Source organism: Pantherophis guttatus, chromosome 8, assembly GCF_059756535.1.
Source record: "Pantherophis guttatus breed Tessera chromosome 8, ASM5975653v1, whole genome shotgun sequence".
Lineage (NCBI taxonomy): Eukaryota > Metazoa > Chordata > Lepidosauria > Squamata > Colubridae > Pantherophis > Pantherophis guttatus.
Window position 1 is genome coordinate 18,043,880 of NC_142070.1, and position 27,840 is coordinate 18,071,719.

At 37.5% G+C, this 27,840-nt stretch overlaps 1 protein-coding gene across 8 annotated transcripts in view; it reads left to right on the forward strand.

The window, feature by feature from the left end:
- PDLIM5 (PDZ and LIM domain 5) overlaps nt 1-27,840 on the forward strand; it is a 151,751-nt gene that overhangs the window by 20,005 nt on the left and 103,906 nt on the right. For all 8 annotated transcript variants that reach the window (XM_087875289.1, XM_034440491.3, XM_034440492.3 and 5 more), the window contains exon 3: nt 20,891-21,042. In XM_087875289.1, the coding sequence (XP_087731415.1) occupies nt 20,891-21,042 (152 nt within the window). The remainder of the gene's footprint in view (nt 1-20,890; nt 21,043-27,840) is intronic.

Consider the following 27,840-nt stretch of genomic DNA (forward strand, 5'->3'; position numbering starts at 1 on the left):
GTTTGTGCTTTTTTTCATTTAGCTTCCATTGTGCTTCTTCCATTTAGCTAAGAATCAAACCACGACAATCTTTCTTGGAGGAAAAATTACTTTCTAAGGCAGCAGATATGCATGAGCAAAACAAACCAACTGCTATAAATTAATTAAGGTGAACAATTAAACAAAATTAATTAAACAATTAAACAAAAGTGCGTATAGTCAAGGTTGTTTTCCCAGTTGCAATGTATGGCTGTGAAAGTTGGACCATAAGAAAGGCTGAGCGCCAAAGAATTGAGGCCTTTGAACTATGGTGCTGGAAAAGACTCCTGTGAGTCCCTTGGGGTGCAAGACAATGAAACCAGTCAGTCCTAGAGGACATCAACCCTGACTCCTTTTTAGAAGGCCAGATCCTGAAACTCAAATACTTTGGCCACTTAATGAGAAGGAAGGACTTCTCATGGAGAAGAGCCTAATGCTGGGAAAGATTGAGGGCAAAAGAAGAAGGGGATGACAGAGAATGAGGTGTCTGGATGGAGTCACCGAAGTAGTAGGCGTGAGCTTAAATGGACTCCAAAGTATGGTAGATGACAGGAAGGCCTGGAGGAAAGTTGTCCATGGGGTCGTGATGGGTCAGACATGACTTTGCAACTAACAACAACAATAAATTAAGGTGATAGAATTTCACTTTCTCAGGGAGGCATAATAAGGTTGGGCTTCTGCTTATTCACGGAGTTCACTTTCTCAGGGTTAAAGGGCTGAAGGAATTAAATGGAAAAGTTGTGTGGAGGTGAAAGTGTCTTCTCAATCTAAGCAATCAGATAAAGCTTCCATGGCAGTAATTTTTGCTCTTGCAACGTAACACACAACTTTTGTTATTTTTTCAGATAACCCGTTGGGGTTCAACTTTTGTGTTTGGGTGTTGGGAAAAAATATCTTCTGTAGTGTAGCCCAAAAGATACACTCAGTAAGTTTTTGAATCCAATTTTAAGGTGATTCAACCCTTTCAGCTTTCAGGATTGTCTTTTTCAAGGAAAAATCTGCCTGTCCTGTATAATTTATCAGGGAAGAAAGGGATCAGAAGGACTGATCTCCTTTAGAAAAGTAGTAAAGTGTCTTTTTTCCCCAAAGACATTTAGGCAGTTTTCTTTACACAGTGAAATACAGAGTTTGTTTCACTGTCCATCTGGGTTCAATTCCAAGTGGGGAGAAAGACACTGGAAAATGAAGGATGGTTGGAAAGATGGTTTATTGGTGAACAGGACCAAATGGGTTTGAAGTTCTGGGTAGCTGACCACATGGAGTGGAGAGTGAGTGTTATTTATACCCTCTCTTGGGCTTTGAACTTGAGCTTCCTGTTCCTGTAGTAAGGGCATGTATTCTATTGGTTGCTGTAGTCAGACTCCCATGTGGACTCATGTTTGTCTGAATCGAGTTTGGTGGAACCTTGGGCTGATGTAATGTAGTTCCTATTGTGGCTGAATGGCTTTGCCCTGAAGGATAATTCCATCATCCTGGAGCTGAAGGACTTTTGTCTTGTAGATAAACTGGCACCAAAATATCTGCTGGGGGCAGGGAGCTGGGGCTGAGTTTCTGTCTCCAAGAGCATGTTTCTCAATTTCTCATCCAGGGAAATATAATATTCTGCCTTTTTAATATTTCCTAAAATAATTCATTCTTCTAGGAGAGGGATTGGTGCTAACTTTCTACAAGGTATTGTCTAGTGATGAAATAGGCAGAGGATTTTTTTTTAAAATGTCCAGAATAAGGTTGCTACTTTAATGGCATACTGATCTACACTGGAACATTGTGTCCTCAATTCCAGGAGTGTCCACTTGTGATATGAATCATCTCTCTGTACAAAGTGATGGAATCTAAATTCCAAAGTCTACGTTGAAATGCTGTAATACTGTATATGGAATCTGAGCATGTTTCTACCTGTGTTTGTTTTCTAGTAATAAAAATCTGCTTTCTTGTTTATCTAACAAAAAGAGAAGAATTTGGGGAAGAATTCTGGGAATTCCTTTTTTTAAAAAAAAATCGAAGGCAGTTGCATTAATCAGAAGTAATTCTGCCTTCATATACAACTTTCTTATCTTCAAAAATGAACTGATTATAATAGAGTAATGTTTTGGAAGGGGGCTCAGAATTGTATGCAGTGTACTCCAAAACTCTTGTGGGCTTTTCAGTTCCATGCAATATGTGAATCTGATCATAAACCTCAACATACCTGTGCAAATTTGTCTATATATGCATTGTAGTCTGTTGAAGAGCTTGTGAACTTTGGGAATTAAAGCTAAATCTAGAATTTAATTATGTAGCCAAGCTGAAACTTAATCTGTAAGGCAGTGTGTAAAAGTGAGATGCCAGCATGTTAGAGCTCAAAATAACTTTTGCACTCCCTCCTCAAGACCGTAATGTCAAGCCTCTTTTATAAATTATTGGTGGAAGTAGAACCTATGGCTTGGAATGGGCTGTGTGGCAGTTAAGACATCAGGCTAGAAACTGTGAGAACTTGAGTTCTAATCTCACCTTAGTCACAAAGCCAAATTGCCCCAGGAAGGAGGCAATGGTAAGCCACTTCTGAAAAATTTGCCAACAAAACTACAGGGAGTTATCCAGGCAGTTTTTGAGAATCAGATATGGTCGAAGAGATATATAGTACAGTGTATCACATATTGGAACTTGTGTCAATCTTAAGATTTAATATGTGTTTAATATAAGCTGCTCTTAACTAAAATCCTCTAATATTAAGAAAAGTAGAAATCTGAAAGCAATGGCTTTTTTTTTTTAATTTGATTTATATGCCACCCTTCTCCGGAGACTCAGGGTAGCTTACAATGCGTTAAGCAATAGCCTTCATACTTTTGTATATTTATACAAAGTCAGCTTATTGCCCCCACAAACTGGGTCCTCAATTTACCTACTTTAGAAAGGATGGAAGGCTGAGTCAACCTTGAGCCTGGCTTAATTATTAATGTTTCGAATACTCTAGTATCAGAGGTTGCTACCACCCCATTTGATAGGACTAAGTGCCAATGATAGAGGTTCCTAATATTTTCTGTAATTTTGGAATAAACAAGGAAACTCTTAATTTTCCCACAACCACTCCTAAAAATCTACATGCAAAAAAAAATCTACATGTTTTGCATGCAAATTTGCTTTAGCTGCTAGGAAAACTTTCCAAATGCAGAAATTACACTAATATAATCCCTCAAATTTCTGGGTACGACATTTGAAGGAGTAATAGAAAGCAAATGCTTTTTTGCCTTCCTTCAATCATGCAAACGCCCTTTAAAGTTAAGAGTTCAGGGTGAGAAGGAAATAGGCTTATCTGGATAATCAAGGGTGATCCTTGAATTCATGATGGGACCCAAGTGCTGTGAATGACTGTAGTTTCCTGTGTTTACATCCTTAGGAGGGAAAAACTGTGCTTCTGCCATGGTCTTGGTGTGGAGAGCAAGCTGTTTTCAGCCCCCAATCCATTCCAGCTGTGTCTCTGAGTAGGCACAAGGTTACATTAGGAAAGTTGCTTGGTTTCCATTGGTTTAGATCAGGGGTGTCAAACTCAAGGCCCGTGGCCTGCATCCGGCCTGCAGGGTACTTAAATCTGGCCTGTGGGGCCGGCCTGGAAATAGCAAAGGATAGGCCTGCGATGCTTCTGGCAGCCAAACGGGGTGCGGGGGTGCACATGTCCCCCCTGCACTATCTGATCTCTCCCCTCACCCGCCCGGCCCATGGAGGAAAACTACAATGCTGATCCAGCCGTCAAAGAAATCCATTTTGACACCCTGGCTTAGATTTTAAAAGCTGGTCGTTCTGCATGTCTCTGGCCTTCATTTTTTTTTTTTTTTGTCCCAAACATTAGGACTGATGGTAAGCCACTTTTGGAACTCAGATGGTTTAAAAGCAGTGATGTGGCATAGCTGTCTGCGGTTGAAAACACCAGATTCCCACTTGGTTTACTAATCCCTTTGTGTATGCTGAAGGAGCTAATTGTGATACTTATGTCCATAGCGAGTCATCCATAATTGCTACTTCAGCTTCTCTGTTTCTCCTGAGGTTATCCTTCGCTTGCTTCAATCTTGCATACTCTGTACAGTAATTGGACTTTCAAAAGTTTGAAGATCAGCTGCAGGCATCATTTAGTGTGTTTAATGCTCTCAAGGGGATTTCTTATTGGACTTCCTCCAGTTGTTACAAGTAAAATACTAGATAAATCTGTGTGCTGCGTTGTAAATTAAACACCACAATTAAGAGGATTGTTGAATAGGTAGCTGCATGCATTGACATGAGATTGGGCAGTTACTGTAATGAACCATGACAATTTTTGATTATTCAGACTCAGAATAGACAGATTATCTATCCCTAGGTTAGTAAGTTGCTTCATGATTCTAAATCAGGGGTGTCAAACTCGCGGCCCTTGGGCCGGATTCATCACATGGCCCGTGGGCCGGATGCACCACCTCCGGTTTAGCGAAGGGGAAAAATTGCAATATGTCACGTGACATCAACGTGACACCGCGAGTTTGACACTCCTGTTCTAAACTATTATATTTTCCATTGTAAATGAAGGCTGATGACTATTCTCATCATTGTCCATATTGGTTTTGCATCCTTCTCAAACTTTTCTCCAATCAGTATGAATTTACCTATACTGTTTGGGGATGATTGTTTTGTTTAATGGCAGGTTTACGGATTGCGGTGGATTTTATTCAGAGATATAAAGCTGTTCCTATCCTTTTTTTCCCTAACATCTTAACATCCTGTTCCTTTGTTCCAGCTTTATTGTCTTCTCAAAACGCCCCCCTTCTCTTTCATTTTCAAGCTTTTCCTGTACTCACAGCTATGTAATTTCTTGTTGTCAGTTACGCTGCATTTAAATGTTCAGTTTTTGCTCAGTTTTTCAAGACGGGATTCTTGGCCCTTTAAAAACTTGTTCTGAAGTCAACTTACAACTGCCACTCCTTAAGTGTTTTGAACTAACATCTCTATCACTCTTGAAGCTAATTAGTACAGGAAGCTTATATTGTCAACAAGAAATTGAAATTAAGATGCATTTGTGTACGCATAAAACATGGCAAGAGATGTGAATGCCAGAAACAGCTCCAGGACACATTAGTCATTTGCATGTCAACTGAATGCAAACTTCTACGCTTCTGTGTTTTATCACAACATGTCCTGTTCTTTGTCTCTTTGAACTTTCCTTTCAACTAATCTTGTTTTTCAAGTGAACTCTCCCAACTTGTAAAAACCAGTAGTTTTTAATTAAAAGAGTTAAAACCATTTTCTCTACAATTTGCCAATTCTGTAATAGGTATTTGAAAGGTCAGGTTTTGCATTAGTGTAGTTTCACTTGCCAGTGTGTATCATTAGATGTAATTTTTTTTTTAAAAAAAACCATGTATAAAGTAAAGGAAAAGTCTCTTTTAAGTTTATCTCAGCTCTTGGTAACTTCATGGATCCATCCATATACAGTTAGTCCTTGACTTACAATGGTTCATTTAGTTGCCACTTAGCACTTAGACTTGTATACCGCTTCACAGTGCTTTATATAGCCCTCTCCAAGTGGTTTATAGAGTCAGCATATTTCCCCCAAAAATCTTGGTCCTCATTTTACCAACCACGGAAGGATGGAAGGCTGAGTCAACCTTAACCCAGTGAGACTTGAACTGCTGACAGTCAGCAGAATTAGCCTGCAATACTGCAATCTAACCGCTGCGCCACCACAACCCTAAACAACAGCACTGAAAAAAGTTACTCATTACCATTTTTCATACTTACAATCATTGCAGCATCTCCAGGATCATGAGATTTAGCAACATAAATTTTGGGCTCAGTTGTGCTTGTAAGCCAAGAACTACCTGTAGTTTTCTTCCCACACTTCTTCCAGAAAGCTTTTTTCTTCTAATTTCCCAGTTGCTAGCTTGCCATCCCAGTGTTCTTTCAAGGAATCTCACCAGTGGTGAAAGAGATATTTTTTTACTATCGGTTCTGTGGACGTGGCTTGGCGGGCGTGGTGTGGCTTGGTGGGCATGGCAGGGGAAGGATACTGCAAAAATCTCAATTCCCACCCCACTCCAGGGGAAGGATACTGCAAAATCTCCATTCCCACCCAACTCTGGGGCCAGCCAGAGGTGGCATTTGTCGGTTCTCTGAACTGCTCAAAATTTCCGCTAACGGTTCTCCAGAACCTGTGGGATTTCACTCCTGAATCTCACTCAAGTACTGACTAGGCCTGACCTTGCTTAACCTCGGAGCACAAACAAGGTTGGTCAGCATTGGCTTAAAATGGAATTGTATATTTCATTTCACTTGGTTGTGGACATCCTGCTGCATGAACTGGACCTCAGTGTTAAACCCAAAAGCCCTTACAAGTAATTCTCGACTTATAACAATTCATTGAGTGACCGTTCAAAGTTACAATGGCACTGAAAAAAGTGACTTATGACCGTTTTTCACAGTTACAACCTTTGCAACATCCCCATGTTCCTGTGGTCAAAATTCTGATGGCAACTGGTTCATACTTATGACCATTTCAGCATCCCAGGATCATGTGATCCGCTTTTGCAACCTTCTGACAAGCAAAGTCAATGGGGAAGCCAGATTCACTTAACAACTGTGTTACTCACTTAACCACTGCAGTGATTCACTTAACAAATCTGGCGAGAAAGGTCGTAAAATGGGGAAAAACTTACTTAACAAATTTCTCACTGAGCAACATAAATTCTGGGCTCAATTGTGGTCCTAAATTGAGGACTACCTGTGTTTAGAGAGACATAGTATGTTAGAACAGAAACCGTACTTACTGCGTTTAAAGCAGATTTAGCATATTGTATGAACCCCAATGCTGAGAGTCTCTTCGAAATCTGGGGTGATGCCAGGAAAAAGATCTTTGTATTTACATTCTTCTTTTATACAGAATTGAAGATGAAAATGGAATATTTCCAAAATTGAAATGTTACCTTGAAATCAGCTTTATTAAATTAAGTGGGACTGAGATCATAGGAAGAGGAATAGCTTATTTCTTTGATCTTATAAAGAACAGCATTAAATCTGAATTGCGTTGTTTTAATTTTTCTATTAAAGTAAGCAAGAAACAGAAAGATGAATAAAGTGCCATTGGGATTGAAACGGCATAGGATTGGATTATAACATTAACAGTGTTAGGGTTATGCTTCCTATTCCTTCCTTGCTTGATTTTTTTTATTTTAAAGTAAAAGACTAACATTACCGCCCCTTAATTTGGTAAATTAATTGTACAATGGTAAAGTGATAGGCCGAAGGACGCGATGGTTCAGTGGCTAAGACACTGAGCTTGTTGATCGAAAGGTCGGCAGTTCCGCGGTTCGAATCCCTCGTGCCGCGTAACGGGGTGAACTCCCGTTACTTGTCCCAGCTTCTGCCAAGTTCGAAAGCACGTAAAAAATGCAAGTAGAAAAGTAGAGACCACCTTTGGTGGGAAGGTAACAGCATTCTGTGTGTCTTTGGCGTTTAGTCATGCCAGCCACATGACCACGGAGACGTCTTTGAACAGCGCTCGCTCTTAGGCTCTGAAACGGAGATGAGCACCGCCCCCTAGAGTCGGGAACAACTAGCACATACCTTTAAAGTGATAGGCCAATAATGGTAAAGTGACAAGCCAATTGATGGAAGATGGCGGGTGCATAAATTTGGTTAATATTTTTTTTTTCACGATATAGGACAGTGTTTCCCAAACTTGGCTATTTTAAGATGCATGGACTTCAACTCCCAGAATTCCCCAGCCAGTATGCCTGGTTGAGGAATAGTATGCCTGGTTGAGGAATTCTGGGAGTTGAAGTCCATACATCTTCAAAGGGTCAAGTTTGGGAAACACTGATATAGGATAACAGTGAGAACATTCTAATACCTATAACTCTAACTAAGTTGGTTTTTCATCCTCATATGGTTTTTCCTTATTTGGTCATTTTTTGTTCTTGGCACAACAGATACCAGTCTTGTCAAAACCTGAAGGTCTGTCATTGCTTTATGTACTTAGCTATTATATTGCTTGAAATATTTTTTTCTTTTTTCTTTTGCCTTGTTGCTCAGCATAAAAATTCCTTATGTTGACAGCTGATTTGAACTGTTGATGTGTTTTGGGGTTTTCCAATAAAAAATCCTTATTTTTTTCTGATTTAAGTATATATTGTAAGCTTTGTATATGCATGGTATGTTCCAAGTATGCACATATAAGAGAGTTTTGTATTGCAAACCCTTTTTTTTAATAATATAACATGGCAAACCCTTATTTATAACATTTGTATAGCCAAGTATCTTATAACCAATTATGAATGGCTCCCTATCAAAAGTTAAAACAGCATAAAAGCCATATTAAAATTATAAAAACTAAACCCATTAGAAACAAAAACCTGCTTCTCAAGTCAAACTTCTGATGTGCAATCTTCTCTTTTTGGATTTATCCCAGCACTGGGGGGGAGAAAACAGGTTTTCAAAGCTTTATGGAAGACTAAGACCTCAGAGGCCTGCCTTCTTTCACAGGGCAGGGCCTGGTATAGAAAAGAAATATTTAGGGCCTGCTATAGAAAAGAAATTATTTAGGGAAGGGACTACGAATAATTTATGTGCAACTACAGGTAATCCTCAATTTACGACCATAATTGAGCCCAAATTTATGTTGTTAAGTGAGAAATTTGTTAAGTGAGTCCCCCCCCATTTTACGACTTTTTTTTGCCACATTTGTTAAGTGAATCACTGCAGTTGTTAAATTAGTCAGACGGTTGTTAAGTGAATCTGGCTTCCCCATTGACTTTGCTGGACAGAAGGTCGCAAAAAGCTTAATGACCCTGCAACCGTCATAAATGTGAGTCAGTTGTCAAGCATCCGAATGTAAATCACATGACCATGGGACATGCCGCAATGGTCATAAGTGTGAAAAACAGTCATAAGTCACTTTTTCAATGATGATGTCAAATTCAACAGTCACTAAAGGAACTGCTGTAAGTCGAAGACTGCCTGTATTGAGAGGGGTTTCCCCCCCCCAATATATACACCATATGTGTGATTGCATAAAAAAAGGCTACAGAATTACATTAAATTAATATACAAGCCGTAGTGACACAGTGGTTAGAATGCAGTATTGCAGGCTACTTCTGCTGACTGCTGGCTGCCAGCAATTTGGCAATTCGAATCTCACTGGTTCAAGGTTGACTCAGCCTTCCATCCTTCCGAGGTCGGGTAAAATGAGGAGACCCAGTTTGTTGGGTATAATATGCTAACTCTGTAAAACGCTTGAGAGGACTGTAACGCACTGTGAAAATCTTAAGTGCTATTGCTATACAGGTATGACCACAGTTGAGCCCAAAATTTCCATTGTTAAAAAGGTAGTTAAGTGAATTGCATCTAATTTTTTGATCTTTAGTGCCACAATTGTTAAGCGAATCAGTGCAGTTGTTAAATGGATCTTACAGTTGTTAAACGAATTTGGTTTCTTCCATTGACTTACCTTGCGGGAAGTTGCCTGGGAAAGACGCAAATGGTGATCACATGACCCCAGGACAGTTCAACTGTCACAGAACAGTTGCCAAGCTCCCAAATTTTGATCAGATGACTTATATTGATGCTGCAATGGTCATAAGCGTGAAAACTGGTCATATGTCAGTTTTTTTCCAATGCCGTGATAATTTAGAATGATTACTAAACAAAAGTTCATAAGTTGACTACCTGTATAACCCCATGCCCTCCAAATTAAATAAGGATTGCATAATACTTTTGGTTCAGAACCAGTGTGATAGTGAGTGATTAAGCTACTCAGCTGACACTAAGAGACCTAATGTCTGGTCTCTTGTAAACTGGGCTTTGAGCCAATCACTCTCTCTTGATAGAGTAGTTGTTAATGGAGAAAAGCTGGAAGACAGAGTGCTGTCTAAAAACTAAATAAATCTAAAAAATAAATAAACCTGCCTGAAAAAATTAGAAATGAAAGTTCCAAATTAAACAGCTACTTTCAAACAACATGCAGAGCTGTTTACTGTGGTCTTATTCTAGCCAGCACCTGTGAGAAGAAGCACAAACTTCTTCTCACATTCATTGTTTTTGGACAATATAGTAAATATTAACATCTGGATTTTCATTATTGTTATTATTCTGCTTAGTAGTGGCTTCACGGGATATTTGATGGCTGCCAGTAATCTATTTATAGTCCCTGATTTATAAATCTGGCTATGGCCAGATTTAAGATCTCTTTGTGCAGCTGAATATTGTCACTAGAATATTTAGTTTTGGCTTGTCAGATAATGATATATGCTAGAACCACTTACTCTGGGCAGTTTATAGCCATGTTTAAATAAAATATCAGTTAAAAAGTGAATTAAAGCAGAAGTTGAATTAAGTTTTTTTTTTTTTAAGAAATCAAACCACTTTACCTATCACGCATGGAGGGTTTCAGATTAAGTTCGGTTAATTTAAGTCATAATTTGAGAGAGTGAATAAAAATATGCTGGCTTCATACTCTGACGAGCACTAAAGGCAGCTTAAAGAAAAAAAAGAAAAGAAATCCAGAGTCCAAAACGTTAAAAATACAACAGAAATTATAAAACATCTGTAAATATTTAACAAAGTTCATGAAAGGTGTGTCTTATAGAGTTCCTAAATACTGAGAATTGGGGGCCAAATGCAATTCACAAAGAATGTTTTCCATTGTCTGAGAGCAATTCAAGAAAAGAAGAAAGAGAGCCTTTGATAGCAGGGACATCTTTAAAGGGTCTCTGCAGTGCAGGGGTCTCCAACCTTGGCAACTTTAAGACTTGTGGACTTCAACTCCCAGCTTTGCTGGCTGACGGATTCCGGGAGTTGAAGTCCACAAGTCTTAAAGTTGCCAAGGTTGGAGACCCCTGTTCCAGTGGATCTTAACACCTGGATGGATTTTATAATGTTGGCCACTCTGGACAAACAGTGAAGGCACCTGGGTAGAAACCATGTATACTATAGGATTAATATATAAATATTAGCATCTCTTAACTTGTCTAATATACCACCCATTTTTAAGTAAATACTTCATATTGTAATCCCATTTTTCTCCTCTGCAGCCTTTTTGGGTCGCATATCACACCGTCACAATAATTTTGTCAGCTTCTTTCAGTAGAACTTTCAAAGGCTCATTAGAAAAACATTTTGTTAATATGTTTCCTAGGAAAAGTATATCTTTTAAGTTTTTTGAAAGTTGCTAATAGTATCCTTGCTAGCTACACAACATGCTTCAAAATTCAAACCATTTGCCAAGAGAAAGTTGGAATTTTTAGGTGTAGGAACGTAATTCTTGGAGTAATGATCCACATTTTGAAGCACATGGGTGCAGATAGAAAATTCTTGAATGGTTCTCCATGTCTTTTGTTGTTAGTTGCAAAGTTGTGTCTGACCCATCGTGACCCCATGGACAATGTTCTTCCAGGCCTTCCTGTCCTCTACCATCATCTGGAGTCCATTTAAGCTCACGCCTACTACTTCGGTGACTCCATCCAGCCACCTCATTCTTTGTTGTCCCCTTCTTCTTTTGCCCTCAATCTTTCCCAGCATTAGTCTCTTCTCCAATGAGTCCTTCTTTCTCATTTAGGTGTCCAAAGTATTTGAATTTCATCTTCAGGATCTGGCCTTCTAAAGAGCAGTCAGGGTTGATCTCCTCTAGGACTGACGGGTTTGATCACCTTGCAATCCAAGGGACTCGCAGGAGTCTTCTCCAGCACCATAGTTCAAAGGCCTCAATTCTTTGGCGCTCAGCCATTCTTATGGTCCAACTTTCACAGCCATACATTGCAACTGGGAAAACCATAGCCTTGACTATATGCATTTTTGTTGGCAGGGTGATGTCTCTGCTTTTTAGTATGCTGTCTAACTTTGTCATAGCTTTCCTCCCCAGGAGCAAGTGTCTTTTAATGACTTGGCTGCAGTTCCCATCTGTGGTGATCTTGGAGCCCAGGAAAATAAAATCTGTCACTACCTCCATTTCTTCCCCATCTATTTGCCAGGAATTAAGAGGGCCGGATGCCATGATCTTAGTTTTCTTAATGTTGAGTTTCAAACCAACTTTTGCACTCTCCTTCTTCACTCGCATCAAGAGGTTCTTTAGTTCCTCTTCACTTTCTGCCGTTAGAGTGGTATCATTTGCATATCTGAGGTTATTGATATTTCTCCATGTCTAGGAACAATAAATAAAAAATATAGAACAGTAATATATATAGAAATTAGATTAGGATGGTTATCTTAGGCAGGGGTTTACATTTGAATTGAATGGCCTGAGTTCCCTCCATTTTTTGAGTCCTTTGTATGATCACATTTGCAAAAACTGAAAAATAGATCTTTGGCATTTTTGATGGGAAACAACCGATAAACTAGAGTGTAATTCCTGAAGCAGATGTATGGCAGCATTGAAGCTTCCGGCCTAATATGGCTTTCTGGAATGCTGACAATGTATTCCAGTTAAGCAAGTCCAAATTCTACCCCCACCTGTCTCCACATGTGGCTGTCTCTATCCTCTGTCTTCAGCTATTGACCATAAAGATTTGCCTCACACAAGGCAGAATGTGAGACTGCTAAGTCTAGCATCATTTCCTGAAGAATATATAGGCTCTCTATATAGTTTGCCATGAATGAAGTTAAAAAAATAAAATAAAGCTATAAATGAAATGAATAAATTTATTTCTGTCCATATTATAAATTTGCTAGGCTACACAGAATATACAAAAGTAGATAAAAGTGTTCTTTTTTCTTTGTGTATTAAATTACATGGCACAACTCTGATTTCACAAAGAAAACCACTAATGTGACTCCCAGATACACGTTACTTGAAGCTTGGCAAGAAGAATGTATGAAGAGTATTTTGGAATCCGTATTATTGCAGACTGACATACTATGGCCCGGTATGTGTCTAATGACATTTACAGTACTAGCAAATGTCATGTACATTTGGGCTTTGGGCTCAGGCAGAGTCTTGCCCAGCAGTAAATATACTGCAGTGATGCAGTACCTCAGCTATGAAATACCCAAACCGGCAATATCCTATGTCTCCCGGCAATATCCTATGTCTCCCGTCCATCTGGGAAGCCAAATGCTTTCTCAGCTGATTTGTTCATTAGTGACTCATTAAGAATCTTTCAGGTGTGAAAAATAGTGCCTTACCACGAATCAGGAAGCTTGAATGCCAATAAGACTTGAATTGTAGTTTTGATTAGCTAATATTCTTTGCCAAAACAAAAAAACAAAAACGTTGTAGAACTTCAAATGTTCATAGACATTAGAGTTGTCTCTTTCAAAAAGATACTTGATAAATGTCAGCAAGTTACTAGGGAAGATCCAAGAGACTTGCTTCTTTTAATTAGATGATTAATTAGATATGTGGCTGTGGGTGTCTGATGATGATGATGCTAATGAAGCACTATCCTGGATGGATAACTCTGAAACTGTAGAACAGGAGGATGGTGATCTTGAAGGTGGATAGTTTCCAGAATCCATGAATTCCCCTAAACAAAAAAGTCAATGCTGTTATTTTATTGTTTATACAATTTCTGCTTATTGTACACAGCACTGCCCCAAAAGGAATATTTGCTTTTCTTCATAACTGTACCAAATGACAGTAACATGCAGTAATAATAAGAAATATAATTTTGCTCAAACCTGACAGTTCAAGGCAGTCTTTAGAAATATGATTCAATAAAAATGTTTACCAACCTGAAGATCCTGCCTGTTCAAATGTGTTTCTTTGGTCATCTTCATCACAGCACTTCTCATGATGTTGCCTCATTCGGGCCACCAGGCCTTGCATTTCTTTGTTGCAGTGTTTGCAGTTTGCACGCATGCCTGCCTTACCGATAGGTAAAGGAACTTCATTAAAATATTGCCAAACTGGGTCTCTTTTACGGCCTGCTGCCATTATCGGTTTTTTTCTCCAAGGAAAGAATGTGATAACCTCACATCATACACACAAAAAGATCCAAAGACTTGTCTGTCTGTGGCTATGCAGTATTGTGCTCAGAAAGTTTCACTTTCATTTTGTACTGCTTGTCTGCTTGCCCCATCCTCCTCACACTTAGTTTCACTTTCTTCTTGTGCAGATCTGTTCCACTCCAAACAATCAGAAAAATATTGTTTCTATTCTATTCACTGAACTTCTTGAAACTTAGCACTGAAGGGGTTGATTCTATATTCATAGGTTTGTAGTACAATAGGATTAAGGTCTTTTTCTCAACTCTGTTCATAACATTTTTGCTGTGAAGAAGAGGCATGTGATCTCTGCTGAGTCAAATTCAGTTTTGAGAACTGCAAAAGTAAACGAAGCATCTGTGATAATATCTTGTAGGCAGAGAAACTGCCCAATAATCTTACAAAAACCTCTGGAAGAGCATGACATTGTGAATGGATTAATGGAATTTATTTACCCAAAAAATTAAACATATACAGCCTTATTCTACATAATTAAAAAACTAATCTTTATTTCATGATGGAATAACCTTTGGATGGTAATATATTTTCCTCAAAAAGCATTTTATTTAAAAAAATCTGATTTAAATTAGTGGCAGAGGAATAGAACTCAGTTTAAGAAATAGTACTCAGATATTTATGCACACAGGTCTTATATAACCTTATGTAGAATAAAAATGCACATTTCTCTTAGACCTGAAAGTAAAATAATAATGTCGTAAGAAATGTGAATTCCAAGCAAACTCAGCATTTATTAGGTATGTTAAATACTTGGAATTCACATTTCTTACATTTTTATTTTGTTTCTAAGATGTGTGTTTTAAGAGAGAAGTGAATTTCAGTTCAATACTTGAAATTCACAGTGAATAATTTCAGAGCTGTTTGACTGCAGGCACCCAATGTTAAAGACAAAATGAATTGATTTTACACCTGATACAGAAAATAAGAACACTTTTTGTCTTATCAACAGTTATTAAGATTGGGGTATTGTGTGGCCGATGCTTCTTACTTGAACCCTAACATTCCCAGAGCGTCTTGATTTTCTATTAACTTTATCTATTTTGTGGTCCTAACAGTTCTTGCTTGCAGAACTTCTTGCAGGTATTCATTCCAGTGCTCCAATATTGCTACTTTATCTTGCCATTCTTTGTAGTCAGTCTGTGAGACGTCCTTGCCATAGCTAATTAGGCGATCCACTGTTTCTTCGCTGTTTGTTGCTGCCTTGTAATTGTGGTCTTGAATCAGGGGTGAAATCCAGCAGGTTCCGACAGGTTCTGGAGAACCGGTAGCGGAAATTTTGAGTAGTTTGGAGAACCAACAAATACTACCTCTGGCTGGCCCCAGGGTGGGGTGGGAATGGAGATTTTGTAGTATCCTTTCCCTGCCACGCCCATCAAGCCAAGCCACGCCCATCAAGCCAAGCCACACCCACCAAACCACACCCACAGAACCAGTAATAAAATAAATTTAATTTCACCACTGCCTTGAATGCATTTGTTCTTAAGGCTTGGTCTTGTATAGCCGGTATTATCCTCTCTGTCACTTTACTATAATATTACCCACAGTAGAATTCTGCTTTTATTCTTAATGATATTATTATTTTAGCATTAACTTGGCAGCTGAGGTTCTTATATGGTTTGACCCTTTTTTTGGTCTTGAGTAATGTCATTAACTCCCACCACCACCACCACAAAGGAATTGTTTTACACAAATGCTGTGGCAGTGGCAGTCCCAAACTGGAGCTTCGACTCACAAACACACAGTTACTAATTGTTCCATTATTTTCAAATATGCCCAAAGTATCCTCTTGGGGATAATTGCCCCAGTTCACGAGCCACTGGCTTACAAGGAAAGAACTGAAAGATTGGTGATGAAATTGAATCCAGTGATTTCACTAGCTGTCCCTTTCTTATCAGGTTAGGAGAGGATACATGAGAAATAGAGAGCAGGATCCCTATAAATAGCATTTGGCCGAGTATGCATTATCTTCCATAAACCATTCCAAATCAGACATTGAGCACTACCTTGCCAAAAAGCAGCATGTGCTCACTAAAAGGAACAAACACCGATAGCAGTAAATCTGAATATGTTGTGCGATAGACACAATCATGTGAACGAGTTGCTTTAAGTATCCCACAGTTTTCAAACGGTCTAAAAGCCAGTGTACTTCAAATGCACAGAATCAATGAGATTCGTTTCAGACAGAAGGGGAAAATAACAGTACCTCTTTCAATAAGCAAAGTCCCAGCAGAAAATAAAGGACAGTTATCTGCTCCTTGATGAAATGTAATGAACCAAAGATACATAAATGTAATGGACCTAAGACAGTGGAATTTCAGGAAAATTGTCTTGAATATCCTAGCAGTCCAGCAGTAGAAATAAGTATCGAATGAGTAGGGCAACCTTTGGTAGAGGTTTTCAGGAACAGTTGGGTTGATGTTTTGAAGTCTTGAATTAAATAATGGGAATCCCTAATTTTTTTCCCAGTTCTATCAACTCCTTTTATGGTTGATAGTGGCTAAGTAGCAAGTAGGCAAAGCTTATCTGCTTAATTAAATACGGGCCACCAAAAATATTAACAGACAACAAGGAACATTGGATTAAGGCACCCAAATCATTGCACGATTATGATCACCATTTTCCTGTACTTTCCTATTGTTGACATCTCTTTGTTAGTTCGATAATTTTGGGCTGAATAAATTGGTTGTATGAATCCAGGTTCCCTTATGAGAAAATATTCATAAACAGATTAACGGAGTTGGAAGGGACCTTGTAGATCATCTAGTCCAACCCCCTGCCCAAGCAGGAGACTCCTACATCATAGACCCCTACATCATTTCTGACAAATGGCAGCGTTCCAGACTCTTGAAAGCCTCCAGTGATTAAGCTCTCACAACTTCTGAAGGCAACTTCTGTTCCATTGGTTGGTTGTTCTCACTGTCAGAAAATTTTTTCCTTATTTCTAGGTTGAATCTCTCCTTGATCAGTTTCCAGCCATTATTCCTTGTCTGTCCCCAGTTCAGAAGAGTTATTGCTCAAGGCTATGCACAAGAGTCTGGTCAATTAATGAACGGCAGTAAATGGGCGCTAGATAAAAATTAATAGAATTCAAGTGGGGGTAGACTTGGTGCATTTGTGGACATGTTGCTTGTCCCAGCTTCTGCCAACTAGCAGTTTGAAAGCACGTAAAAAATGCAAGTAGAAAAATAGGGACCACCTTTGGTGGGAAGGTAACAGCATTCCATGCGCCTTTGGCATTTAGTCATGCCGGCCACATGACCATGGAGATATCTTCGGACAGCGCTGGCTCTACGGCTTTGAAACGGAGATGAGCACCGCCCCCTAGAGTCGAGAATGACTAGCACATATGTGCGAGGAGAACCTTTACCTTTACCTTAATGATTCTAGGCTGAGTCCTCTCTGCCTGCTCTTCTCCTACAGCTTGGCTGTTTTATGTATTTATGCATTAAAATGGAATGGTAGGAAACCAGGTCAATTTATATATATATATATATATATGTATGTCTTTGGTTATTCGGGTTTTCTCCTGCGTAGAATTGGCAGTGTCTTGGCGACGTTTCCACGAAGTCTCATTCGTCATCTTCAGGCAGGTGTTTTCGGCTTTGTGCTACTAGAAGCACGAAGCCGAAAACACCTGCCTGAAGATGACAAATGAGACTTCGTGGAAACGTCGCCAAGACACTGCCAATTCTACGCGGGAGAAAACCCGAATAACCAAAGACCTACATACAAACACCCGCGAAAACCTCTGAACACCCTTTTAGGGTAAGTTAGTGGATTTGTTAATGCCAAAACATGGACCGTTTAGATATTTTATTAGCATGCATTTGGATGTACTACCATTGTAAGTAAATAAAAAATATTTAAGTCTGACTAGACATATGTGACATTCCTGTGGCCCGTGTCCTATGTAATTCAGGGTTAGTTTGCGGTCTGAAGGTTTCCAGTGGCCTCATGAATTGGAGCCCAGAAATGCAGAAAGAAGAACTTTAAGAAAAATAAACGTAATTTATGATCATGGATAAAGTACAAATACATTGGCAAAATTAAAGACCTGGAATCCAACATGAATTGTTATTACATGAATGGTAGCTAAAACAACAGATATAATTGTTGAGCAATTGAATGCCTTTTTTCAAAAGAAAGATAAAATAGTTTTTTTAAAAAATAGGATACAGTAATTACATTCTCACCAGTAAGTTCTGTGTCTCATTATGGCACTATAATGTTTTTAAGTAAACAAAAAGCCCATGAACCATACTTGAAATTAGATAGGATAGGAGCCCATGCATGATATAGTAGGAAGTAAATCTCACATTGGCAGTCTGCATGGAAAGGATAATCTGTTTTTTCAATTTTTCCTTTCATTTAAAGTTTTTGTATGGTGATACCATTCATTTATTTGCTGCTTGAACTTGTACTATTTCATTTCTTAGCCAAAGAGTCTGTAGTATTGTCTGCAGATGTGAATAATTTGGTTAGAATCTTTCATAATATCCATACTGCATAGAAGGCTGGTTTCTGTTATTATATATTATTATGTTATATTGGTGATCATTAGCGTTTTTTCTTTTCTTGTGTTAGAATGCTTTACTCAAATCCTAAAATTAATCCAGTTTGCCCAGTATACATTGGATTGGAACTGGCATATAAACTCCGGTAAATAAATAATATATATACTTTTTGTGTAGTCTGAAATGGCAAGTTCTAAAGTAGTGGGAAAATACCATTTTTCTCACTCGTATCTGGTTTGAATGAAAAAAAATTAAAATAACTTTGTATTTTTGTATTGTACAAATATAAGACATGAGAAGATCAACTCAAGTTCAAAGGAAAAAAATGTATTTGAAACAGGACATTTAATTTTGGTTTATTGTCGAAGAGGTTTAGTTTTATACTTAGGGTTTTGATACCAACCAAATGAACTGTTATGTGAAATAACAATTTTATCTGGCTTAGATCCTAAGATAAGTAAACTTAAAGGAATTTACAAAGGAATGTTTGCATTCCCTCAGCTGTTCTTGCTCTATCTATAAATCTTCTCTGGAAAGTTACCTTTTGGAAGAAATATTGTGCACGTAAATACCCTTAGTAGAGGAGAAGATACATGTCCAAAATCAGACAGTTTTATAATTAGTTGGCTGAAGAAAATTTACAAGAAGGATGTTTCTACTCTTCCTTTCTCCAATACTCCAATCTGATCCTCCTCAAACTTTTGGTCAGTTCAAGGAGCTCCATGGAGAAGGAATACAAGATGCAGTAATTATCTTCAGTGAGTTAATTCACATCTTAATAGCCAATTTCTATATGCAAGCTGAAAACATTGGGACTCCTTGGAGCTTTTCTTAAACAACTAAGTTGTCTAATTCCGGGGTCCCCAACCTCCGGTCCGCGGCATGCCAGAAACCCAGGCCACGTAAGCAAACAAAGCCCCATCCGCAGGATGCATGCAGCATGCGAAACCATGCCCCTTCCAGTCTGCAGAAAAACCTCTCTCCATGGAACTGGTCCCTGGGGCCCAAAAGGTTGGGGCTGCTGGTCTAATTGGGATTTTTTTCTGAACCCAGTGCAAAATAATCAAGAACTTGTAGTCTTCCGTTTCTGCTTATTTATTTAACATGCAAGTCCCGCAATTATGAGTTGTGTTATATCAAATCCTGTGATAATTATATGATTGCCATGATCAAGTTGTACTTTATTGTATTTTGCGATATATTTTGTACATCAACTGTAATTAATAAATAAGGGCATTGCTTGCCTCTGGAAATCTACTACTGAGATCCTGATATCATAAGGTTGACTTTTCTTAGGATGTACATGAAATTGCTGGTACCCACAGTAATAGATTTACACAACCTAGATGGTTGTGGTTGCTAACTGGGGCAACGAGTTTATATGTTTGTTAATACGTTCATTTCCAATTTGATCATTATTGATAACCCAGCCTCAGAGGTGGGTTTCAGCAGGTTCTGACCAGTTCTGGAGAACCGGTAGCGGAAATTTTGAGTGGCCCCGCCCCCATTTATTCTTTTCCTCCCAAGTCCCAGCTGATTGGGAGGAAATGGGGATTTTGCAGTAACCTTACCCTGGATTGGGGAGGGAATGGAGATTTTATAATATCCTTCCCCTGGAGTGCGGTGGGAATGGAGATTTTACAGTATCCTTCCCCTGCCACGCCCACCAAGCCACGCCCACCAAGCCACATCATACCCACCAAGCCACGCCCACAGAACCACTAGTAAAAAAATTTGAAATCCACCACTGCCCAGCCTCCTAGTTCAGCTTATTGTTCTTAAAACATGGATTGTTTGCTAAAATGTCTTCTATAAATTTGTATTTGAAACTTAGGTTCTTGAGTATGGTTTTCATTAGAAAATTATGCCAAGATTATTAGTCCTTAAAATGTATGCAGATGCAGTTTGTATTGAGTACTGTGTGATGGATGAACTGTGACTTATTTATAACCCATAACTGATTAGTTTAACATTGTAAATTAAGTAAACTGAGCTATTCCAGACCACTGGGCTGGTTTCATCAAACAACCTTAGGTAGAACTGAATAGATTAGGTTTTGGTTTAGTACGGGGGTGTCAAACTGGGAGCCCACGGGTTGGATGTGTAACGCGCAGGCCACACCCACCCCAGCTCTGCGAATGGGAAAAACATCACGAAACATCACATGACGGCAACGTGACATGGCGAGTTTGATACTTGTGGCTTAGTACAACATTTGAACCTGGTTGATTCCATTCACTGTTCCCTCCATCCGAGGAGGATCTTATTCCTTTTCTATAAGGTAGATTCATTATAAGAATACAGTATTCTTTTCAAAGTTTATTTCACTTTGAAATGCTTGTAATTCTTCCTGTTGGCTCTCATGACTCCGTTCTTAGAATGTGAATGAAAACGAATAATGCTTTTACATTACTGTGATTTTGCAGTTGAGTGATGGAGGCAAAGCAGCTAATGCAAACGTCGGAATAGGTGATGTGGTCCTTAGCATTGATGGGATAAGTGCGGAAAGTATGACTCATCTGGAAGCACAAAACAAAATCAAGACCTGCTCGGGAAATCTGATTATGAATCTGCAAAGGTAATTATCATGATTGTTGGTATTACCATGACTATTATTGAATAACATTACCTTAGAAGAAAAAAGCATCCATTCTTCTTTCCCGGAATGCTTATGCTTTTTTTCTAACCTTGATTGTACCCTTTGTTTGTAATAATGAGAGCTTTGTATGGCACCATCAATTTATTATTAAAAAAACAACAGTCAAAGAGCTGTACGGTGCAAAATTGCAAGGACCTATGTTATATCACTTGCCTCTATTTCCCAATCCTTCTGATAGCGAACTAAAATGTCATCTAACTTTACCTTTATTCATAACATCTCTTTAAAACATATATTTTTCAATCACCTATCCATTGTTTTCTTCTTTAGGTTGCTATGAAAAATATCTTTTTTTTAACACATTACAAAAAAATAATATTGGTAAACATAGACCCCTTTAAAATATTCTGCTTCTAAGTCTATATGTGACAACTATGAGAAACTTTTGGATGTACTCTTATTAGTTTCCTTCAAAATTTAATTGTCCTAACACTTTCCTGTATTTTTAGCCAATGATTTGATTCTGTTTATTAAGTAGGCTGCATTCTTTAAATACAGAATTTAAATTAATACTCTAAATAGAAGATCAGTGTTTAATACTGTATGAGACTTCATGCTTAGGACTTGAAAAATAGTATGAACTGATGCAATGAATTGAATTGTATATCCCAGTGACATTACAAACTATCATTGGGAGTTCTTATTCCTAGAAGTCTTCTCTTCACCCCACTGGCCATAAAGAATCTGTTAGATCGGGTGATGGAAGACACAGGACGTGGCTTGAAGTAATAAGGAACAGCTCTTTATTGAGTAGATCGGTACAACTCAGCGGCTGGCTCGTCTGATAGCTTGCCCTTTTATAGGGAGCTGTCAGACGGCTAAGCCAATGAGGTTTAACTATTTTCCCGCCATTCTGGCAGACCTGAGTGGAGCCTTTGCTCACTCCTAATTAAGTATTCAACAGGATCATACAAAATAAAGCGCTCTCAAGAAAGGAATAGATCCACTGCAATATTCTTACAAGAAAACCAAATGGACATTCACAATGAGGACAATATCAACATGACACTGGGTAAAATCTCCCGCATTCAGAAGGTATCCAACAAGTTTCTGGGGAGAACACTATACGCTGTCATGTAGGCTATGTTTGATAATGTTGCAAAGATACACATTGTCAGGGTTCCAAATAACATACCCATAGCAAACAAAACTTTGAGGTAGGTAGATTCCTCAAATAATAATTTTATTGGATATGTCATATTGGCACAGGCTGGTGAAACCCGACTCTGACTATTCCCCCGGTTTTCACCTAATTGAAAGTAAAAGTTTTTCACTTTCCCAAAACAACCAGTCACATAGTCCTATCAGGTTACTGTCCAGTTGCTAGGTGACTCCAGTCTCCTCCTCCTGAGCACCTGCAGGAATGTCCTTGGTTCCCAAGAGAAAGTATTTTGTTTTGGCTACAACACTCCAACTCTCTATTCCCCTCTCCCTGTCCCTCTTCAGTATGTCAGCGCTGAAGTCTCAAAATGGCTCAGCCAGGCCAGCTTCAGAGTTGACACACACATTACTAATACATAGAATGTTGGAACCATGAACCAGGACAAATCTGATGTTGCCAGAGCAGAAATGTCAAGACTAAACAGACATTCTGGGAATCAGTGAACTGAAATAAATTTCAAATGGCAGAAAGGATCAGATCTACTGCAGACAAGAAAAATATAATAGAAATGAAGTAACCATCATTATATATACAAGTGACAGAGTCAGTGGTCAGATATGTTAGAATGATTAAAAGAATGAAAGGATGATTTCAAAAAAATTAGAATGAGCTCAAATTTTTGATTCCAAGGCAAGCCAATCAGAGTATTATGTTGATTCAAGCCTTGTGTTGCACCCACAGATACAAAAAAGGGGAAGTTGAACTGTTCTGTAGCAACTTGTCAACACCATATCAAATAAACCCCAGCATGTTCATTATATGAGACTGGATGCTAAAGTTGGAACTAAAGTAGCATCTGAAATAATGGAAACATTACGTTTCTATGTGTAAAATGAAGCAGGCTAACAGTTGTGCCAAGAAAATGTAATATTTATAGCAAATACTTTTTTCCCAACAACCTAAAGCTGAGTTGATACACCACATCAACAGATGGATGACACCAAAATAAAATTCAGTATGTACTCTGCAAGAAAAATGGAAGAATTTTATTAAGTCAGCAAAAACAAGATTTAGTACTGCCTGTGGTTCAAATCATACCACTAGATTTTTTTTTAGCTCTTTGCTCCTTGAAAAGATGTTTTTAAGTTGTAATTTTGCAAGGAGTTTGTGATCTCAGCCTTCTTGAAAAATTACGAGTTAAAGAAAATCATCAAACCAACATGATTTCCCTAAGAAAATGTATTGAAAGTAATAAATTTAAAGGGTGAGATCTTAAAGGGGAAGCAAACCAAAATTCCAGACGTGCAAAAAAGAAAAGAAGCAAAATGGCTGTTTGCCATTTAGGTTAAAAGTATTTTGCCTCCTTCAAAGTACAAGTAAAAGGATGACAAGGAAAGGGGATGTCAAAACAAATTCATATTCAATACATTTTATAGAATACTGAATTTCAGAAAGGAACAGGAAAACACAAAAAGGTACAGCTAAATGAGCAATAGAAAAATATGAAGGATAACAATCTAATTAATAGGAGCAGAGAAGTTTGTTAAAGAAAATTACAGAAACCAAGGAGATACCTTATGGAAAAATGGGAACAGTAAAAGACAAATATTTAGGAAGAGGATAGAAAGAAGAGATGGTATGAATATATGAAAGAACTATAGGAAAAAATGACAGATATGAATGATTATTGATTTAGGGAGGGTCATTTTAAAAAATGAAATTAAATGGACCCTAGAAAATGGTGCTAACAACTGCAGTAATTTTATTATCAAATCGTTTAAACTCTTTCCAAACGACACAGATTTGTATGGTGTGCAAAATACAGCAGTGGTCTAGGGATAGAAAAGAACAATTTAAATTTCAATACCAAGTATGGTCTCTGGTAAAAACTATGAAACAATTGCACTTAATCTGCATGTTGTAGGACAGAGCTCAAGAGTTTACAGTGTAGACAACACATGGAATGGAAACTGACAGATCCTATATTCAGAAAATACAGACAAGGGAAATCCAAAAAGAAATATGTCCATTGTTTACTGATTACGGTATATAAACACTTACATAGACCACAACAGATTGGCTAACCCTTAAAAACCTGGTCTATCAGACCACTTCGTTTGCCTACTGAACAATTTGCATGATGACCAGGAAGCATCAGTTTGAATAAAGAACAACTAAATTGTTCAAAATTGGGAAACACTGTACCCCTTGTTTAATTAATATACATGCAGACTATATGATGAGAAATGCTTGAGTAGAAGAAACAGCAATTGGAATTAAATTGTTGGGAGAACAACTTCAGACAGGCTGGATATTACTGAGACTGGAAGTGAAGGAAGCCTAAGGAATCTCTGATTAAAGATAAATCAAGAGAGTACAGAAACTGGTCTGATGTTCAATATTTTTTTAAAAAAATATTCAGCAGATAAATAATAGGATTGTTTGATCAAAATTAATAATTGATCTCTTGAATCTATAACCATAGATTGTGTTGACCTGAAGAATAACTAAAACAGAGATTCCATATGACAGTTCTTATGAATCAATTATGCAATCAATTACATATCAATTATTTAACTAGTCAACTACAATTTAGGCTGTCAATATATACCTCACCAGAAGTATCTTCTGAAGTGAGTAGACCATCTTTTGAAGTAATACATTCAAGAAGTATCCTATGAAGTTAGCAGTTTAGAGATTTTTTTTCTCTAGCATCAGGTACTTGATCCTGAAAAACCCATTACTGCAACAAATAATCTTTATGTAGGACTTTTAAACACGTTCTTTCGGCTTTATTTCAATCATTGTAAGAATCCATTCAGTCTTCAGTAAAGAAAGATTTGCCAACCCAAAATAAATGAATTAAACTCCATTCATTACATGTAATGTCCACTGAGATTTGCAGGCGGAATTACATTTCTGCTGAAAGCTACCTTCTGGATATCTAAGAAGTGCAATGGAATAATGATGATTAATATGGGGACAGAAATAGAAGAAACTAGTTTTTAGCTTTTATTTGATGACCAGTTTTAGCAAATCCTTGGAGGGTTTTTGTTGCACTAACTTGATAGAAAATGAGTCAATATTTCAGCCCCCGTACAGGATGTGACTCACTAGTGACTGCCACCTTGCAGCTGGAGCAAAGATTGTGCAGAATTAGGCTGGTAAAGATCAAATGAAGAGTCCTTGGAATCAGACATGGCATCTTAGCTTTGTATAAGAGGGAATGATGTGTTATGGTCTTATGCCAGTTTCCAATCCTACATTTTCCATCTGTTTTTAATCCTTATTTTGCATCTGAGAAGCATTTGACAATGTATTTTTGTAGCTGTGCCTATGCAGTGTTTTTCTGCCATCATAGATAGATAGTAAATACTTTGAACAACTTTTACAAACCCAAGTAATTCAGAGGATGCCGGGCCAAGACGCTGCATAAAATATTATTGATTGTTCATAGACTGTAGTTCATTTCATCAGATGCGCATGATATATTTTTTTTTATAGTTCAGTATGTTTTTATCAATTATTTTTCTGAGTGTCCACTAAAATTATTCTACATATAAGCCCTGTTTGTATCCATATTCCATTTTTCATTGACCATGATTGCATTTTTATACATTTATAATTATAATTATTTATTAAATTCATATGACACCTTACTCATACAGGTTACATGCCTATCAGGAATTATGCCCCCAAGGCCTAACTTTTGAACAATATTAAATATATAGATGGATGTCACATTTTATATTTTATTGCAACTTATTTCTATCTTAGATTTGTAGTTTTATGCTTTAGTTTTAAACAAATAATATGTGTGTTTCCCCCCAAAATAGCGGTCTTATATTAATTTTTGCTCCAAAAGACGCATTAGGGCTTATTTTTCAATTAGTTCTTATTTTCAGTGAAATATGGTACTAAATGTGTCTGTTTGGCTGATGAACTTAATTGGGGCTTATTTTGGGGGGGTAGGGCTTATGTTACAAGCATCCTGAAAAATGCTAGGGCTTATTTTCTGGTTGGGTCTTATTTGTTTTTTGTTTGTTTGTTTGTTTTTTATTTGATTTATATGCCGCTCTTCTCCGAAGACTCAGGGAGGCTTACAATGCGTTAAGCAATAGCCTTCATACTTTTGTATATTTATACAAAGTCATCTTATTGCCCCCACAATCTGGGTCCTCATTTTACCTACCTTAGAAAGGATGGAAGGCTGAGTCAACCTTGAGCCTGGTGAGATTTGAACTTGCAGTAATTGCAGGCAGCTGATGTTAATAACAGTGCTTTAGTCTGCTGCGCTACCTCTATTTTCAGGGAAACATGGTGTTCTAGGGTTCTTTTGTACTAGAGACAGTTTATAGTGGTAACAATAGTTATATTGTTCAATACTGTATTCGTTTAGCCTATGTTTAATGCTCATTGTTTTTACTTTCAACCAGTTTGTTAGTTGTTTCACTCTATACTACTCTTTGAAATAAAGTTTGACTAACTATAAATAGCTTTTACTATTTATAGTTACTATACTATTTACTATATCCAGGTTTTTGCTGGAATAAGCTACATCATTGATTATAGTCACAGTAATACTCACTTACTAGTTTGCAATTTGTACTTGCATTAATTTTTTAAATGCAATGCCTGTAATTAAAAATACATAGGATATACAGTTATAGACATCAAATTACTCACAGTTCATTTATTACTTTTACAATGCAAGATGCTCATTGCTTTTTTTATAGCATAGCTGCTATACTAGAATTGAACCAGATTTTCAAGAAAAGTATAAAGCACATCATGGGAAATCAGAATAATGAACAAGTTTTAACTTTTATCCTTACACTTTCTGTGTTGATTTCATCCCTAGCAGCCAATTCAGACTGGCTGCCCTGCCTCACTATCTGTTGGTTAATTGAAAGATGGGTGGCTATATAAATGTTTTAAATAAATAAAATAAATTAAATGATTTTATATGGTTTTTTTTTTTTTTTGGATTTTTGATTGGGGGCCGCCCAGAGTTGGTGGGAAAAATGGATGGCTAAATAAATATTTTAAATAAATAGATTTAAGTGATTTAAGTGATTTTATATGTTTTTCAGGTTTTTGATTTGGAGCTGCCCAGAATTGGTTGAAAGATGGGCAGCTGTATAAATATTTTAAATAATAAAATAGCTTTAAGTGATTTTATGTGTTTTTTGGATTTTTTATATAGGATAAATTTCTCTTCCCTTTCAATTACAACATTCTATGCCAATTTCTGTTTAAAAGTTTTATTTTTCTAATAACAAAGGCTGCCTTGGAAAAAATAAATTTCATACAACTTGAATTCACATAGTTTACTTTAAATGATATTTTAAATTTTGTATTGAAAGGCTCTGAGAAATATCTTTCATCATCACAGAAAAGTACATAACATTTCTTTAGTATAGAATGAGTTTGAATTCAGAACAGTTTCTTTGCTCAAAGCTTTCAAGATTGTTTTGCATTCAAAATAATGTGCTTGGTATTTGAAACAGTTTGAATTCAAAACATTTCATATTATATCTGTGTATGGGGTCACGCTACTTGCTACTTGCTAATTCCAAGTAAAACCGATAGTCCTAATCTTCAGACATTTTTAA